Source organism: Hippopotamus amphibius, chromosome 6 (assembly GCF_030028045.1).
Source record: "Hippopotamus amphibius kiboko isolate mHipAmp2 chromosome 6, mHipAmp2.hap2, whole genome shotgun sequence".
NCBI classification, from domain to species: Eukaryota; Metazoa; Chordata; class Mammalia; order Artiodactyla; family Hippopotamidae; genus Hippopotamus; species Hippopotamus amphibius.
The window spans coordinates 27,822,197-27,841,763 of NC_080191.1; the positions used below are offsets into that span (position 1 = coordinate 27,822,197).

At 36.7% G+C, this 19,567-nt stretch overlaps 1 protein-coding gene across 3 annotated transcripts in view; it reads right to left on the bottom strand.

Annotated features, from left to right (window-relative positions):
* The window catches only part of MAN1A1 (mannosidase alpha class 1A member 1), a 165,490-nt gene that overhangs the window by 21,500 nt on the left and 124,423 nt on the right, over positions 1–19,567 (bottom strand). For all 3 annotated transcript variants that reach the window (XM_057739135.1, XM_057739134.1, XM_057739132.1), the window contains exons 7-8: positions 6,987–7,110; positions 6,156–6,249 (exon numbers count right to left, since the gene is read on the bottom strand). In XM_057739135.1, the coding sequence (XP_057595118.1) occupies positions 6,156–6,249; positions 6,987–7,110 (218 nt within the window). The remainder of the gene's footprint in view (positions 1–6,155; positions 6,250–6,986; positions 7,111–19,567) is intronic.

Sequence of the window (19,567 nt, forward strand, 5' to 3'; positions counted from 1 at the left end):
CTCAACGGCTACCTACGGCCTTTGGCGACTGCACTGGAGAGGGATGATAACAGAACATTTCCATCATTACACAAAGTCCTAATGGCAGTGCCACTCTAATCTATTCCCCACATTAATGCCAGAGCAACCCTTTTAATATGGGAACTGGACCATCCCTTCTTTGAAGCATTCAATGACCGATTACTCAAATCCTGGGTCTTTGGAGAGCTCGGAGGCCTTGTATGATCTCAACCTTCTCCGTATTATCAGTCCTGCTCTGCCAGCTCTCTGCCCTCTTGCTATATGGCCCCTCTTTTGGTTTCTCAAAACCATCAGACTCCTTCCCACCTCAGGGATTCTAAAGACATTGTTCTTTCTGCCTGAGGTGCGCTCCCTGACTCTTTTCCCCTTCATTTAGTAACCCTTACTCATGTTTCACATCTGACTGCCCACTAGTTTCTCTCATTATACACTTTCTGATAGCACACGTCTGTCACACCTGTACTTTCATGATATGGGGAAATTTTTTTCTGTCTCTTCCATGAGATTATGGTCCAGGAGAGCAAGGATAAGACCTATTATGTTTCCCAGACAACATCAGCCCCTAAAAAGCATCTTGCACACAGTAGGTACTCAGTAAATAACTGATGAACAAAGCAACATTCTTTTAAGTCAATCTTATTAAGGACTACACCTATTAAGCCTAGAAGGGCTATATTTTTAAGTAAATATGTGATTTTCTTTTGCAGAAAGTCCAGAATTACAGTTCTAATTTTAATGTAAAATTAGTATTTTTATAATTGTAAGGCTGATTCTTAAAAGAGCAGTTAGACGTGACCTTTACAATTTCCTAAATAAATCACCACAGAAACCTCTGACATTTATAAACTAAATAGAATAAGTGCTATCTCATCAATAATAAGCCCTGTTGTTATAAACATGATTGTGGGAGACAAACGCAAGTGATGCATGGTAAAGCAAATCACTGTCCAGTTACTGTCAAAATAACAGGGACTAAATGAAGTAATAGGAAATGATGGCCATGATCCAGACATGTCCTTTAGAGTTAAAGAAATGAGAGTTGAAAAGTAACAGCCAGAAGCGGCTGCATTTTCTTCCCCCTTGGGTTATGATTCTATAATGGAGGAAGAAGCAAGCTTGGGCATTTAGTGATTTTTTAAAAAAGAAAAAGGGTTTACCTATTTGTTTTAATTAATGTTGCTAAATGCTAGTTAATTTTCTACTTCCCTATCTATAAAGTTTTTATATTTGGAAAGAATCAAAATAAAGGAACGTAAAGGAACAGAGGAGAAATAAGAAAAAGTCTTTTTGATAATTTAGCATATCACTCACTAAGCTTCTCCATGTCTGGATGACTATTTGTGTTGGCAACAAAGTCCTGTGTAAATATCTTAGTGGCTGTAAGAGAGAACATGCCTGATTTTATCAGCAGGAAAGGACTGTCTACTTCTAGAAAGAACATATACGGTATTCTTATTCCCAAATGCTCCAAATGTAATGTGTACAATAGCCACTCAAATATTACATTCTTCTATAAAAGGGGTAATGTGTTCTTTTCTTTTCAATAGGAATAGGTCCCATAAAAGGATTCCTAATACTCAAAAAAGAGAAAAATATATAAAAAGAATCAAGACAAAAAAGATCAAACACACGATATCTTCACTTTTTAATTTAATAGACTTCATCTGAATCTGAATGTCTCTCCTCAAAGCAATCCCCCAATGATGCTAGTAACATCATATTTTACACACATGCACACACACATAGACACACACACAGACACAGTCACACACACAGACACATAGACAGACACATGTACACACACGCATGCGCACACACACACAGAGACACACATGCATAGACACACACACGTAGACACACACAGACACACAGAGACAGACACACAGACACACGCAGACACACGTGTGCACACACGCATGCGTGCACACACAGAGACACACACACAGACAGACACACACAGACAGACACACACAGGCAGACACACAGACACACACACAGAGACAGAGACACACAGACACGCGCGCGCACACACACACACAGACACATATATAATGTTATATTAATCGAAGAAGCATGATAATTGTTCTGTTTATAGACATGGAGCCCCGTATTTGGCCTCAACAGTTATGAGATTACCAGTGACCAGGACAGGATGCTGCCTCTCGGCCACAACTGAGGAGTAGGAGACAAATTGTTCAGAAAGGAAAAAAAGAACCATTATTAAAAGCAGAGGCAGAAAGAGTCAGATTGGATACAGACTGCATGAGTATTCACAAAATTCAAGTAAGCTCCTACTAGCTGTAAGATACTGCATGCTCATTTAACAAATATGACTAAGTCACTGTCCTCAAAAGTTCTGGAACGCTAGGAAGATGGGTCTGTCTGTGAATCATTCGGAAAAGGACCGTGATAGGAAAGTACCCAAAGTGTTGGGACAGGGGAGGAAGAAGGGGGTGAGCAGAGGAGGAGTGTGTGCTAACAATTTCCAACCAGTGTCTTGGAGAAGGCCATCTACAAGAAACGCCATTGAGCTGGTTCTTGGAAGAGTAAGAAGGGCAGTAAAAGGGCTGAGGAAACAGCACAAGCCAAGACTTGGATATGGCCAAGCAGACCCGGAATAAAGAATAAAAAAGTGCATCTTCCTTGTGGCTGGAACACAGGATGAGGGTGGAGGAAGAGAGACAGGGGACTCATGAACCCTATTTGTTTTTGCATCAGGAAATTGGCCCATAGGCAATCCGATTACAAAGGGCCCTTTGTACCAGGAAGCATGGCCAAATACGTAGTGTATCAGTGACCCAGAGGTGAAGCCGGGATGTTTGAGAACAGCTGACTTTTTTTGTCCCTCTTCATAGTGACCTCTAAATCCTATATCACGGGGAGAAAAGAGTAAATCATAGGGACTTTTCCTCACCTTTTGAAATCTTTTGTGAGAAGGAGAACTTTAAAAACCTTGTCCTTTCAGAGAATCATGTCTACTTATCTTGAACTTAGAAAGCTACTCAACTTCTATTTTATCCAAAATAGAGTGGCCTTCACACTTTTTAGCCTCAGCACCCTTTAACACTCTCAAAAATGAGTAAGCACCCTAAAGAACTTTATGTAATATCTATCAATATTTACTATATTGGAAATTAAAACAGAATTTAAAATATTTTATTAATTTATTTAAAGTAATAATATACCTGTTATGTTAATATATGGATTTTTCATATGAATATGTTACATTTTACAAAACAAAAATAATCAGTGGGAAGACTGATACCATTTTACATTTTTGCAAATCTCTTTAATGTCTGCTGTACTAGATGACAACTGGATTTTCATGTCTGCTCTACATTCAACCTGTTGCTATATGTTGTTCTGGCTGAAATATATGAAGAAAATTCAGCCTCACACGTTGATACGGTTGGAAAGGAAAGAGTATTTTGATAATCTTTTCAGATAATTGTGGATAATTTTTCTTTGGTACTACAACAAAACTTGACAAGTGGTTAAACAGTTGTAATGTGGAGTTAAAAACCACATCAATGAATTTTTGTACTATTACATTAAAATCCATTGGGCCATCTTGCACTCTGAATGCACTCTTTCTCACACGTGATTTTGCAGCAGCATGCATTGGTCACTTAGAAAATATTGGTTCACTGAGTTACACACATCTTCTAGATATTGACACATTTGATTATATAACATCAAAAAGCCATATCTGTTAATATCATCACTGATCTCAGCAGAAGAGTCTTTCAGTGTTGGTGAAAGGCTGTAAGCTTATGGTGGCAATGTGCAAGTTTTTCAAAACTCTAATTTTCATTTAGAAGCTCACATTTTATCTGTGGCACAGATACTGCTAGTTTTTCTTGAAGCAACATGCTCATTTCTGTGAGCTTGTCTGCCAATTACCCAAGTCTGAATAACCAGTTTGCCTTCAGTAGTTCTTTCAAGTAAAAATGGTGACTCATGAAACATGCGGCTAGTTCAGCTTGCTACTCAATCACACAAGTGCTTTTCTATGAGGCAGGCACCATTTTTCATCATACAGCAGAAATGCTTTAAGCGTCCTTTCCATTTAATCATACAGAATATTACAATGCTGTATACTCAATGATGGAGATTTGCAAGAATCAGTAAATTTTTTGCTTCATTAAGAGCATTCATGTGTGAAACTTGCATCTTTTTATTTGCTACCTGCAGTGAAGGATATGACCACAGGCATATTGCATTTTATTTCCCTTTGCTTTATAGCCCTCTGCAGATACTTCGTTTCTTACCAATTGAAAGTTTGTGACAACCCTGGGTCAAGCGAGTCTGTCAGTACCATTTTTCCAACACCATTTGCTCACTTCAGGTCTCTGTGTCACAGTTTGGTAATGTTCACAATATTTCTAACTTTTTTCATTACTATATATTTTTTATGGTCATCTGCGATCAGTGATCTTTGATGTTACTATGACTTGTTGAAGGCTCAGAAGATGGCTAGTGTTTTTTAGCAGTAAAGTATATTTATATTAAGGTATGTACAGTGTTTTTTAGACATAATACTACTGCACACAATGGACTACAGTACAGTGTAAACATAACTTTTATATGCACTGGGAAATAAAAAAATTTGTGTGACTCGCTTTATTGTGATATTTGATTTCTTGCAGTGGTCTGGAACTCAACCCACAATGTGTCTGAGGTATGCCTGGTATTAGTACTTTCTGATGTCTCTGCCAGGGTTCTCACTATGGCTTCAGCAGTTTTGCCCACCATTGCTTTTGCAACGTAACTGCAACTATCGACACAGTAAAAAAGGCAGGAAGTCTTAGTATTATTATAAAAAAAGCTTTGATTGTGTAGATCCCCTGAGAGGTCTCAGGGACATCTGGTGATCTGCAGACCATGCTTAGGTTAAGTGGCAATCTTGACTATGGTGTTATGGTCTCAATGCCAGGCTTTCCACAGCACATTCTTCCTACTAAATTACTCTTTAAGAAGAATACTTTTAAAGTAGCATTGAGCATAATCATCTGGGAATATCATATTTGAATTAAAGAAAAAACTCAAGTTAGAGTAAAATTTCAAGGCGTCGCTAACATCCTTGGCACAGCTAGACACCTCACTTGGGATTTTTCATTTGCTCTCAGGTGCTGCTTCATCTACCACTGTTTTTCCAAAAGCTTGAAAACATTCCTTTCAACTACTCCAGAATCTTTATATCCCTGGTCAAAGTCCATAAGGATCTGAAGCGAGGGCTTCCAGCACTTTCTTCTACAGTAAGTTAGCTCTCCTGGCAAGAAGCCTTTATCTGCTGGCTTAAAATTGACTAAAGAAAGTACTCTGTTTGCTCTTACAATTTCTCAGTTTTTAAAGATTCAGACTCCTCTCCCATGCTGTAGCCATGCAGAAAGAGAAAATGTCATGAAGCAGAATGCTCTAGCTACGCTGGGCAAACCCTGCTAGTCAATAGCACAAAGGAACAATTTTCTTATCTATATAACCAGTTTATTACAGGCTAACATCCCCACAGTACCCTGACCAGATCTTCCCTTTCTGATTAACAGCTGTAAATGTGCTTACAGATCATCACGCTCACAGTTATGCATGAAAAATAAACCATCTAGTTCCCCTGGTAACATTTACAGTCTGTCTTATGACAGAAGCCTATTTTTATTAAAGGAGCCATGCTCCCTCCTTCCCGTTTTCCAAAGGTTCTCCAAAAAGATTTGTGCTTTTTTGTTGTTCTTTCTCTCTGTTACTAGAACAGTGCTGGTATCATAAAGAGCTAAAACAATGTGTAACTTTTTTTTTTATTATTAATTATTGGAGTATAGTTGCTTTACAATGTTGTGCTAGTTTCTGCTGTATAGCAAAGTGAATCAGCTATATGTATACATAGGTCCCCTCTTTTTTGGATTTCCTTCTCATTTAGGTCATCACAGAGCACTGAGTAGAGTTCCATGTGTGCTATACAGTAGGTTCTCATTAGTCATCACTTTTATACATAGTAGTGGATATATGTCAATCCCAATCTCCCACATCATCTCCCCCTCTCCGCCCCGTAGCCATATGTCCATTCTCTATGTCTTTGTCTCTATTTCTGCTTTACAAATAAATTCATCTGTATCAACAATGCTTAACTTTTGACTTACACTGAGCCCACTGTCCACTATTGGGATTCAGATAGTTAGGATATAGGCCTTGTGGTTTTTCCAGGTTGTTCAGTACTGTTCGAATATTCATTACCTACAATAGAAAATGGAGTGTTACTACGAAAATCTAAAAAACAAGTTTGGTGCCATTCTTCTCTTTCTTGATTACATTTTTCCATGCTAGAAAAAAAAAAGTTGATTTAAATGATGCAGAATTAAAACAAAAATAGTTGCCACCAACTTACAAAAATAACAACTGTTGATGAATACAGTCACACTGATCCACCACATGCCAGGCACCAAACGAGGAACTCCGATGTACCAGTGGATAAACAAAGTCATTACCGTTCTGGAATCTGCATCCCGTGGAGTGAGACAGCTAATAAACAAATAAATATGTCAGGTGGTAATAAATGCTATGAAAAAAATACAGAAGAGTAATGGGACAGAGTGATGTGAGGTGGTGAGGCTGTACACTGTTAGGGTAACACTTTGAGTTTAAAAAGTCCTTCACATATATGATTCATATAGTCCACAAAACACTATATTTTTAGATAGGGGAAAAAAATTCAGAGAGGTAAAGTTTCTTGCTTGAGGTGTAGAGAATCAGTCACGTAAGCCAGGCCCTCTTACACTGGGTTAGAATGGTGCCGTGAAAAGAATGGTTTACAGTTTGGTTAAATGAAATGCTGCATGTAACAAAAACTTCATAAAGGGCTACATTAAACTTGGTGGTTCTTCTCCACATTCCATATTACTAAATCTCCCCAGAGAGGATATTGTTTCCTACAAGCACTCGTTTGCAATGCAAGGTATATTGGAGAATCTCACCTTATCAGCAAAGATGGGGTTTCCTGATAAGTAGCTCAAGTGTATAAACTCCAAATGCAGAGTTCCAAATTCTGCCAAAATACTGCTGCCTCCTGAGGCCCAGGGCCAATTCCTTCCAATCCCACTAAAGAAGAGAAGAGAGTGAAGAGTTATGGATCAGACTCATTCCATTTTTTTTTTTAATTTTATTTATTTATTTATTTATTGGCTGCGTTGGGTCTTTGTTGTTGCGTGCAAACTTTTCTCTAGTTACGACGAGCGGGGGCTACTCCTCATTGCACTGCGCAGGCTTCACATTGCAGTGGCCTCTCTAGTTGCAGAGCATGAGTTCTAGGTATGTGGGCTTCAGTAGTTGTGGCCTGTGGGCTCAGTAGTTGTGGCACACGGGCTTAGCTGCTCTGCGGCATGTGGGATCTTCCCAGCCCAGGGATCGAACCCGTGTACCCTGCATTGGCAGGTGGATTCTTAACCACTGCGCCACCACGGAAGTTCCTGATTCCATTTTTTTGCAGCTCTAAGTAGTAGAAGTGAAAGAGACAGCTTTTGAACAATGGCATCTTAGCTAATAGCTCACGCTGTATATTTTAAAATATCCAGTGTTATTTTCTTTGGGTACTGGTTTCAGGCTTTAATTCCTATCTTCAAATTGAAAATTACTTTTGACTTAAGTCAGAAAGAAGTAGTTATGTGCTGGCTGTTGATGAACAAATATTTTAGAAGGTACAACTGCCATACAGAGTTATATACTTATTCCAAGTAGAATATAAAACAAAATCAAATCAAAACACTCCCATCATGTTCCAAATCCCATATAAAGCCTTTCAACATTTTCAACATTTTAATTAATTTCAGTCTGAGAGTCCAGGGACTTTTATAGACATTCACATTATGCACAACATTTTTCTTGGATATAAGATATATTGCAAAGATTTGTTATATACTCACTCCACCCTGCTTTAAACTTCCTCCCCATTTACTAGACTTCCTTTCTTATGTTTCCCTTCACACAATTTTACCTATTTTCTAAGGCACTCATGTATTCCATGACCTATCTAATCTATGCTCAAGAACTTCAACAAAATTATGTAATTCAAATCTGAAAGAGGTCAAAGGCATAAGTTTAAAAAATTACTGCCTTGTGGCTCATCGTAGTGAAATGCTTTTTAAAAAGAGTTAGTCCTAAACATACACTGACACAAATACACATAAAGTAGCTCTTGAGACATGGTCATACCCTTGGGTACAGTTTATTTCTGGAGAGCTACTTAAAATGTCAAACACAGGTGATAATTCAAATAAAGAATAAAGTCAATGATTCTCCTGACCAATAAATTCCCTTCCAGAAAGCTGAAAACCCACATTTTGGTTTTCATTCAGACTCATATTTATTGCATGCCTACTACTTGCTAGGGACTAGGCAGGGCACTGGGTGACAAGGATCCTTATAAAGAATAAACCACTCTTAAAGACCTTATAGTGTAATGTGAAAGAAAGACCTAAGCATAAATAATTCCAGTCACATACAGTAAATGCCAAGGTAAATATGCGAAATGTTCTGAGAGCCTAGAGCCAGGACATGCAATCCAACATGATAGGAATCACAGAAGCCTTCTTCAAAGAGAGTCCTGAGTTGATTCTTAAAGGGCAAGTAAGAAGCAGTGAGGGAAGAATGGAGAGAGAGAGAATCTGGACATGGAGAGACACACAGCAGAAAGGCTCTCCAGGAACTGAAGTTAGCTCCTGATAACTAGTTAGTAGAGGGATGGGAAGGTGGCAGGTGAGAAGGCTGCAAGGTTAAGTTAAAGCCAAATCTTGGAGGCTTGTGGATTTCTCACTTTCCTTTCTTCCTAAATTGGACCCACTGACATCCTGCTCTTGGTGTCCCCTAAGTTCCCTACCCCCTTGGTTTTTCATGTTATGCATTTGCAACCCTGGGTAAACCCTTCCAGTCCTGTCACTGCTTCTGACGCAGGGCTGCTGAGGACCCTGATGAAAAGGAAAACAACAACGGCAAACTGGTGTCTGACATGGCAGGCTGCCTCCCTCTTATTCTCTGTCTTTTTTTAGAATCTAGATTTTTGTTCCCAAACATCGATTTATAGTAAACCTAATAAAAAGTAAACAGAAATAAAAGACAGAGATTTGAAAACCACATATTATTCGTTTATTTTAGAAAATGCCTTACATTTATTAACTTCTAGGACTGAGAGTCAGTTTTTATTTTCATGGCTGGCTAAGATAAAAGGAATAGCCAATCATCCAAATAGGATGAACGGCTACTTTCAAATTTTATTAACATATGGCAAACGCACACAGTAATTGGTCATTAATTTGCTGTCATGACATATTATTTTTTATTCCAACCGTTTCATCACTGACCAAAGTCAATAAACCTGTTTAGCAAAACTACAAATTTCCATGTTCCAGAGAAACTGTGAAAAACAAAGCCACAATATCAGGGCAAGTGGGCTTCATCCTGGAGAAGGAAGAAGACAGCATGTTGAGGAGCCCAGCTCAGTTTCCAGATCTTCAGGGACTGGTTCGTTTCAAGTTCAGGGTATTATAGGCTGTGGAAGCACACTCGGATGTGAAACTTAAGCAGTATATCTACTAAATAAAATTCAAATTACTTTTGTATGCAGGCATTTGTTCCCTGCTATTAATGTGCCACGGGCCAGCAGAGCTGAAATACGTGTGTGTTGGGAAACTGGCTGCCTACTTGCACAGCAAATGTGTACTGAGTCAGAACCAAGTTTTGGTCACTCACAGGACAACTTTTAAGATCTTTTTTGTCTCTAAATTCTATGAGTCTACTGAAAAATCTATACATTTATATGGCTCTAATTTCTCTTTTTTTTGTATTTTTATTTTTTAATACTTTTAACTTTTTATTTTACATTAGAGCATAGTTGATTAACAATGTTGTTAAGTTTCAGGTGTACAGAAAAGTGATTCAGTTGTACATGTATATTCTTTTTCAAATTCTTTTCCCATTTACGTTGTTATATAACATTGAGAGGAGTTCCCTGTGCTGTATAGTAGTTCCTTGTTGATTATCTATTTTAAATATAGCAGCATGTACACATCAATCCCAAACTCCCTAACTATTCCTCCCCCAAACCCTCATATGGCTCTAATTTCTAAAATAATATATATTATTATATATACAGTGGGCATTTGACATGAAAATGGTGAGTTTGTGACAAAGACAAATGAGATGGTCTGAGAGTCAGGGTGCCCTGGACATCTCATGTTACTAAAGGCTAAGCTTTCTAGACCTCTGGGTCAAAATGAATTTCATTTGAGAGAGTAGGGGATTTTAAATGTCTTTAACTTTAGTTTTGTCATCATGATATTTTAAAGGCAATCATGTTCTTTACTTTATCTTCTTTTTAAAAAGTTTTATGTATTCATTTATTTTTTGGCTGCATCGGGTCTTAGTTGCGGCATGCGGGCTCTTTGTTGTGGTGCATGGGCTTCTCTGTAGTTGTGGCGTGAGGGCTCTGTAGTTGTGGTGAGCGGGCTTAACTACTCCGTGGCATATGGGATCTCAGTTCCCCGACCAGGGATCGAACTGGTGTTCCCTACACTGCAAGGCAGATTCTGAACCACTGGACCACTAGGGAAGTCTCTATTTTATCTTTATTTTACAAGCACTAATAATATTTTGGAAAAATATTTTAAAGATAAAATAACAGTTTGTGTTCAGAAACTATAAGTTCCATAAGGCAGGCATGAAAGGGGAGAATATTTAAATATTGCCAATCTTGTTACAATGACTACATTTTAAGCCAAAATGATGATTCAGCATATTGAAATATCTACACAAAAAGCCAATTAACATGATTTGGGGAGCTGCCAAGTGTCTGGTTCAAAGAATCCTGGAACAGAACTTCAAACTTTGGTATCATTCTAATTTCATGATTTCTGTTACCTCCAATCACCAGTTCTTCCATTTTAAATTGGAGTATTATTTAATACCTGTCTCAACTTTTAATTTAATTGAAAATTTCACTATTCTACAAAGGTAATAATTCTTTGAAGATAAAACAACACATCAGAAAATAACTGATTATGGCAATTGCAGTTAGAAACGTCTTTTAAAAAACAGAGTTGCTATGATTCTTTTGAAAATGTGGATTAATATTTTGTTGCTTTAGAGACTGTAATTTGAATGTGGTTTATCAGCAGCCATAATATACTTCCTCATTCTACTGCACTCAAAAGCAAGAAGGTATAAATATTTACTGAACTCATAACTCTGATAAGCAATGGGCATTATAGGTTTTCCCTTCTCTCTCCTGGGAATGGTTAGTAGCACCAGAGAAAGGCAGTATGGTACTAATGACGCTATTCTACTCATGTTTGCATCCCGTGGGAGAGTTGCTAACCCTTTTGCCAGAGCTTATAATGAATCAGGGAGCTGGAGGATTGCTCTGGATTGCTGATATACCCTCGTACACCCCTTCAAAATAATCTTAAATCTAGGTACCTAAAGTTATATGTTATAGTTACTTCCCAGATACAATTTGGAACATTAACAAATACAGTCGTTTACTTAGTATAATCAAGTGCAACAAACAAAGAATTTACAGAATGGAAACAATTCTAAACAATTGTCAGATGAATACACAAGCAAAACATTAAATAGCTCTCAAGTCTTGATTAGCCGTGGACTTTTCCTTGCTGCTTGCTCTTCTCTGTAAAATGGGAAATGGGCCAATAAAGAAATTTCTTGAGGATTCTTGTCTGAATAATTTCTGATTAGCTGATCACTAAACAAACTCCTTTCAAGTTCATAGTCCAAAATACAGCTTATTCCTTGGGGCTATGGAGTTAACAGGTTTTGGAAGAAAAAAATCTCCCACATTCTATACAGCATGGGAAAGCTTTACTTATGTTTGCAAATGAAGGGGCACACAGGGATATTTAATTCAAAAAAGCAGATAACCCAATAATATTCTTTTTGGATGTTAGCATAAATTAGGAAAAAAATAATTAGAACGTTCATGATGATTGTTTCATTTAAATGTATTCCCAAAGCTAATTGATTTTGAGATTAGGCGATTTCAGTTTCACTTATTACAAATACTTCCTTCCTGCAAAGGTTTGCCCAGTGCCAATCTTTCAAGTTTGCAGTCTAAGACCTCATTAAGATTGGACTAACAATTCCAGGGACTGGCATTCTAAGACTAGTCAAGATGCTACTGTAGCTCATGCCCAGACATTTTGACTGGGGAGAAGGTCTCTCCTGAGGGCTATCCTACGGGGAAAGCTGCCTTAATAAAGAGCAGCCACTTGACTGAATTAATTCACAATCCAGTACTTACTGCTTCTGAACAGCAGCATGTGGGTTATATTCCCAAAGAATTTTCACACTTGAATTTTTTTAGCCAAGGGCCCAAATAATTTAAAAATTATCCATATCTTGCTCCATTTTGTGGTATCTCGTTTAGACAGAATTGAAACTGAATATTTATGATTTTAGTTTATTCTCACCATCAATATTGCTGTCCTTGTATTTGACTACCTTGGATTGGAGGATAGGCTGGAAGCTACAAAAACTGAGATGATGAGAAGTCCTAATTCCATAACCAATCTGCTCCTGAGGTCCAAATATGTTAAAATTCTCTTTTCCAGCTGCCCTTTGGGTAAGACCCTCTTGCTAACCCTCTTTTAACAGACTGAAAGTAAGCTGAATGTAGTTTCTGCCCACTTACTGGGCAAACTGGGATATCCTATCATTAGGTTGGGGAACACCACCAAAAGGCAGTACTGATGAGAAAAATTTCAGTGCATTTAGGACATGTGGACATGCACATACATTTACTTTATCGCACTTAAAAAAATCATATTCTACCTGTTATTTTAAATATAAATTACATTTTTCATGGACATTTCCCATGTCAATGTACATCATTGTTATTGTTGAATGTTGAGCCCATCGTATCTGATTGAACGGATATATCTGAATTGACTTATACATACCCCTACTGATGGACACTGAAGCTAATTTATTTTTTATTTGAAAAAAATTTTTTACCACTATAAACAATTTAGTGATATATCTAGACCTTTTATAAGGCTACCTTATTTTTACATAAAAATGTCTATATCAATTCCAGCAGGAAGATGTCAGCTGAATTGTTTAAACTGATGATGAGGATGGATTTGGGAATGTGTATTGGAAGCATAAATGTCCACTGTTTACAGAGTTATTTCTCTTTACAAAGTGGGCCTATTATATCCCATCACATTTAGGTAGCCTCTGGAACTCATGGGATAGCTCAGATCCATTTTTTGTGAATCATCACATTAAGTCCTTTAAAAGTGGAGAGGCGGAAATTACAGACAAGGACTTATATTCAGATGTTTTTCTAATAAACCTCAGGATGGAAGAGAAGCATGGTATGTTTCATCTTCTGAATGGTAATTCACTAATAATAGTTTGCCAGACATTCCCTTCCTTTGATTTTAGATACAATCATTCCACTATTGTAAGAGTTTAACATATAACATCATTCCGAGACATAAGATCCAAGACTACAGTCAGATTTTGCTATGTTTATTCACCTCTTTTTCTGCTTTTCATTCTATAAGTCTATGGCTCACCTACAGACCAAGATGAATCAGTACAGACCCCAGGCTTTTAATTCTCCAAGTGCTATACAGCAGTCTCTCTCCATAACCAGAATGGCCAGGATTTCTCCCTTCTGCTAGAGTCTAAGATCCTCAGGGACACAGATTCTGCTTTATGCACCTGTGCAATCCCAAAGGTGCTGCTCAATATATGCTTCATTTAATAAAACCGAAAAAACAATAATGAAAGGGTTTTGTTATTGCCTCCTACCCCTAATTTATATCTAAAAAATATAATCCTACATTAGTGTCACCATATATGAGTGCCCTCTTAAAGCCAATTTAAGAAAAACATACTCACTGGGATAATCACATAATTTACTATCACAAACTTGAGGTGGTCTGAGGTTGTGATTTCTAAGACTTGAGAGGTGGTGAAATGAGGAAAATAAGGACAGAATAGTAAATTTTTATGAAGGCTAAATTTTATTCAATTTAAATGACGGTCTTTTATTCTGAATCTATGTCTTTCCAATTTTTGTGATGTTAAGCTTATCTTTCTTTTTAAATGAAATAATGATAGTAGGTATTTTTCCTTTTTTAAATGAAATAAAAACACTGGCAACCTAAGGCCAGTCTCTCAATAATTGGGGAAATTTTACTTGGTCCATGAAAGTTAAAAGTCTGGCACCACTGATCTTAAGATACAGCTGAAGCTATGGAGCAATTACTGTTGGAAAGCATAGCTCACTATCAATTGTGCCAAAACTAATGTTAGTTTTGGGCAGAAATTCTGAGGTATAAAAGGATAATATTAAATGGTTTTGTCCAACAGGTTAAAAAATAAGCACTTTGGGGGTAGATCTCGCCAAAAACTCAGCAAGTAAGATTGAGTCAGTCAGTCAACCATAATTTACTGAGTGCTTACTATGTGCCAGGTGCTGGCAAAGCAAATATCAAAGACTGTAAAACACATGCTAAGGTTTTTTAACAGTCAAGATGGCCTACTCTGAAATGTGGAGGTCTGTGGTATCAATTGCAACTCAATGCAGTTTCTGTTCAGGCACTTGTGTAGAGGTAAAAGAGTTTATAGAGAATAGTTCTGTTCTACCTAGGTGCATTCCTCAGAGGTCTTTAGATGAAAAAATCAAGTGAGTCTAATTAAATTTTTATTAAAAAAAGTGAACTTCATGACTGGTATATGAAGCACATTGCTATCTTATTATCAAGTTCAGCAGATACTGACTGTAGGTCTTTTCCAGATATTAAATTGCTTGGGAGTAATTAGGAAAGATGCATTCCCTAATGCTTAATAAATTAGTTATCATTATTCTTCAGGGTGAGCAGGGAATTATTTTTAAGGCAAGATCAGTGAAATTAATGCTAAATTAAGGATCCTGTAGTGGGAAAATATAGCTAAATGCTACAAATGCTATTCAAATTCCCAATGATGAATCAGCAAGAAAGTTCAAGAAAATGGATGATATCTAGGTAATCAGGGCTAATAACTAGCGCGTTCTTTTAAGCTGTGTTATGTAAATGTAGATGGTCCTCTTACCATCTAATGGAGGTCTAACCAGACAAAGAAACTAGATAGTTAGTTAAGCCACCTTATTTTGAAATGAGAGCTTGGTTTTGAATTTTTACATAAGAAGTATCACGCAAACAAAAATGTGTGCATAGCTTCTGGGAAGAACAAACAGATCCAGGGATGACTCTGAACAGATGCTGGAGAATAAAGCTACCAAGCTACTGCATTCTCATTTTCCTGCCTTCTGCCTACAACGTATGGTTCCGAGACTGTGGAAAACTGTGTTATGAAACAGTGTGGCAACTAAAGTTTTAAAAACATAAAGATTAGGAAAAATCATGACAAAAGAATAAAGAGGACAATAAAGAATAAAAAATAAAGAGGAAGAATAAAGTGTTGGGGAAAACTCAACAATAAAGACAGGTGTCCTCAACATAACAGTGAGCTACTACGATGAAATTGACGTCTGTTCTGTTTTGGCTCTCACTGATCCTTATATAAAATATAGTCGGTGCGAAAGGATCATCTGTGTATAATTAGCTATATATATGCTGCCTTGTGACGTGGTCTCTGTTATTTATCTTTGCACATACTGAAATTCATCTCTAACTGGAGAATAATACCTAAAGGTGGAGATACAATTGTTTCTTTTACCACCACCACCCCTTCAAGCAGATAGTCACATAGTACATACCATAATTTGATGATTGTTGCATTTATGTATTTCAGCAACAAATCCATTTCTAATGTTGCTGTAATTCATATTTTTTCTATAAAATTCAGAATGTAGTCTAAGCAAGGTTTATTATTTACAGTTAAAATATTTTACGTGTATTGACAGTTTTAATTTATGTTTACCTTTAACTTACATGTTTATATATTTCCAGTAATTTAGATTCTTTATATTATAGGAAAAAATACTAAAAAAAAATGCAACTAACCTCCTAACAACTTTCCCGAAGTAAGAATAATCAAAATGAGCAGTTCACATGGTCTGAACTTTTGGTAGCCTCCTAATAGTGATATCAACATTCAAAAAATGTTTCAAAAATACTAAGCAAATGGATGGTGGAACTTTGATAGTAAAACTACCTATTTCCTAGTAGAATATTCAAAATATGAGCGTTGACAAACATAACTAACTTTTTAAAATCTTTATTTAATGTGTATTATCTCTGTAAAATGCCAAAATGAATACCTGAGTATAAATTTTGAGACCATACAATCATACTTATTTTACCTTTAAGGAAATAATCAGATAAATGAGTGCTGACACAAAAATGTAGCTTTTGGTAACTTTAATTTGTTAGAAAACATTACAAAATGCTCAAATGAAAACATCAAAATAGTGTTTTGAAATTAGAAATAATAACTGCTCTCATTTTACCTGTAAGGAAAAGGAAGAGAGGGAAAAAAAACCAAACCCTTCCTTCTTCACCGTCTGCTACTGGAGGCTGATTTATATTTCATTTATGGTTCAGTGCAAACTGCTGGCTCAGCAGATTTTATATATTGATTAGGCCCCAAACACTGCTGTTCTTAACCCACTGAAGATAGGGTTTGGTGATGTTATGAAAAGAATCTTTAAGGGACAGAGGAATCTGGAATGAGAGGGGAGAGGCTGGACTTAGGACAAACTACACTAGACTAAGGTAAGACTAGACTTTCCAGATAGATCTGGAAAAATGAGGTGCTGTGAAATAAAGCAATGAACGAGTAGGAGGATTCTAGGGTTTTACAGATTGGGGATAGTCTTGGTACAAAATAAATCTTACAGCTCTGATGAGTGTCTTCTTGTTCCACGAATGCCAATTTACGAACAACAGCAGTGTTCATGGGCTATTCCGTCCCTCCACCATTTAAAATGAAAATGCTCTCTTGAGTCCTTGGGGAAAATGTACTTTCTGGAACTGAAGATTACCTACTTCAGTTAATAGTAGGACGGCAATGTGAAAAATGGCACAATTGTCATGTAATGTTAAGCACTAAGAAGAGAATAAAATAGGCCGATGTGACAGAGTCTGACTGAGAGCTTCTTTAGATGGGTTTGCTGGGAAGATCGTGTTAAAGAGATTTTCAAGCTGGGATGAGCAAAATAAAAATGAACCTGTCAGTGAGGACCTGGGAATGGTTTCCGCAAGTGCCCTCAGGGGGGCGTGACTCTGCAAAGTATGAAAACAGAGGCTGGCTGTGTGGCTGTAGCGACAGGGACACTGGAGAGCTGATAAAGGGGCAGATCACTTTGCACCGGTAGGCCACAGCGAGCACTGGATTTACTCAAAATACACTGGGAACTCACTCTAGGGTTTTAGATAGGAAGTGATGAAATCTGATTGGCATTATTAAAGTTCACTCTGGAAACCGTGGGAAGAATGGACTATGTAAGAGCAAGACTGGAAGTATGCAAGAAAGCAGGTATCCCCAGGCAAGAGGCAGGTGGTCCCTGGACTAGGTGCTAATAGTGGAGATGGACAGACGTGGAGGGATTCAGGCTATGTCTGGAGGAAGAACTGGATTTGGGGATGAGAGAAGACTGGAATCAAGGACGATTTCTAGTTTTTTGGCTTTAGCAGCTGGGTGGGTATTGATGCCACTTAAGAAGATGTAAAAGACTGATGTAGGAGCAGGCATGATAAAGAAAAGCAACAGTTCTTGCTTTCAGATTCTGCTATAATAACCATCATTTATAATTATAAGGGTGAAGCCAAATTTAATCATGCTAATTTTCCTCTCTTAGTTTTTTATAAAGATCAATTTATTCAATTTGAGGAAATTTTCTTTTGCAATGCTTATTCTGAACTGATTTAAAAATTATAAAAATAACATGCATATGGCAAAAAAATTGAAAACATGCAAAAGACTATGTAATGGGAATGAATCTGCCTCATATTCTAGATCCTAATAATATTTTTCAGAGTAAACACCATCAATAATTTACTGAAATCTCTCCTGAAATTTCCTAGTACATGGTCACTAGACAAAACTTTTAAAACTACAAAAGGAACTATGCTACACATATTACTATATACTGTGTTTCATGAAAGAGTTAAGTATCTTGGTGCTCTACTGCATTACAGCTGCATAGTATTTCAGTGTGTGGGTGTTTTGTCTCTGGTCTCAAGTTTTGCTATTATAAACAATGTTGCACATTCATGAGTAGGTCTCTAGGATAAAATTCTGCAAGTGGAATTTCCAGGTCATAAAGTATGTATTTAAAATTTAATAAACACCACCCAATTACTTTCTAATGAGTTTGTCCCAATATGTCCTCCCTCTAAGTGTGCATCAGAACATTCTAGCTACTAACTCTGGGCATTTATCAAATTTTTAAAACTTGGTGCGTTTGCTAGGTGAAAAATAACATCTTGATATTTTAATTTGTATTTCTTTATTTATGAGCTTCTGATGTTCAACGGCCAATGTGAGTCTTTTTTGAGAAGTACACACTTATAAAATTGTCTCATTTATGTATTGGTGTTACTGCCTCTCCCACTTCTATTACTTTTTATAAATTAAAAAATTACACAAGTAATGTGCACACATTGTTATAAATGAAACAATGTAAAGATGAATTGAAAAACAGCTAAATATTGAATACCTACCCCCTTGTAATGTCTCCCACCTGTAAATCCTAGTTAATCAATGTCTTCCACCCATATGCGTACATACAGATATACAGCTAAATAAATATGTCTCAAGGATTTGTTCTTTTCAACAGAAGATACTACATTATTTTGTAAGGTACTTGTCTCAGTTAGCAGCTCATCACAGTCACTTTCTAGGATAATCATTTTTAACGGTTGTATAATAGTATTCCATAAAATGGATAATCACATTTCATTAAGCCAATCCTCTACTGATAAACACATAGATCTCTTCTAATTTTTAAATACTACAGTCATGCCGGATTAACCATCCATATTCATACTAATGCTTTTAGAAAGAAAGAGTTTTTTATACATTTAAGAAACATTGCCTTTTATCTATCATGCTTTGCCAATTTTTTCCCAAGTTGCTGTTTGTCATTTGATTTAGCCATTTTTTTTCCTATACTAATTTTTATTTGGTAAAAATTTCCAATTTTTTTCCCTATATATGTTCTGGGTTCTCTGTCCTATTTAGAAAGTCTTCTCCCCTCACCCAAGATCATGCTTTAAAAATCTTGAAAATCTGGGCAATAATTTCTTCTTTCAAAAGTCAGATTCAACAGTGAAAAAGCAAAGTATTACTGTATGTAAGTAAGCATAAAATTTACATTTTTAAACTATAATTATTTTTTCTCAAGTCATGTAACACGTTTAAAAAACTGTATTAGGCTCACCTGTTCAATAGCTTAGCTAATTATAGCTGTTGAATATTTAAGTATTCTAAAGTTAATTTCTCTCAGTATTTCTTTTTGATCCTACTGCGATTTTACTGATTTATTTCTTCCCCATTTAGATTTAGTAGTTTCATCAATATTTCCCCATTA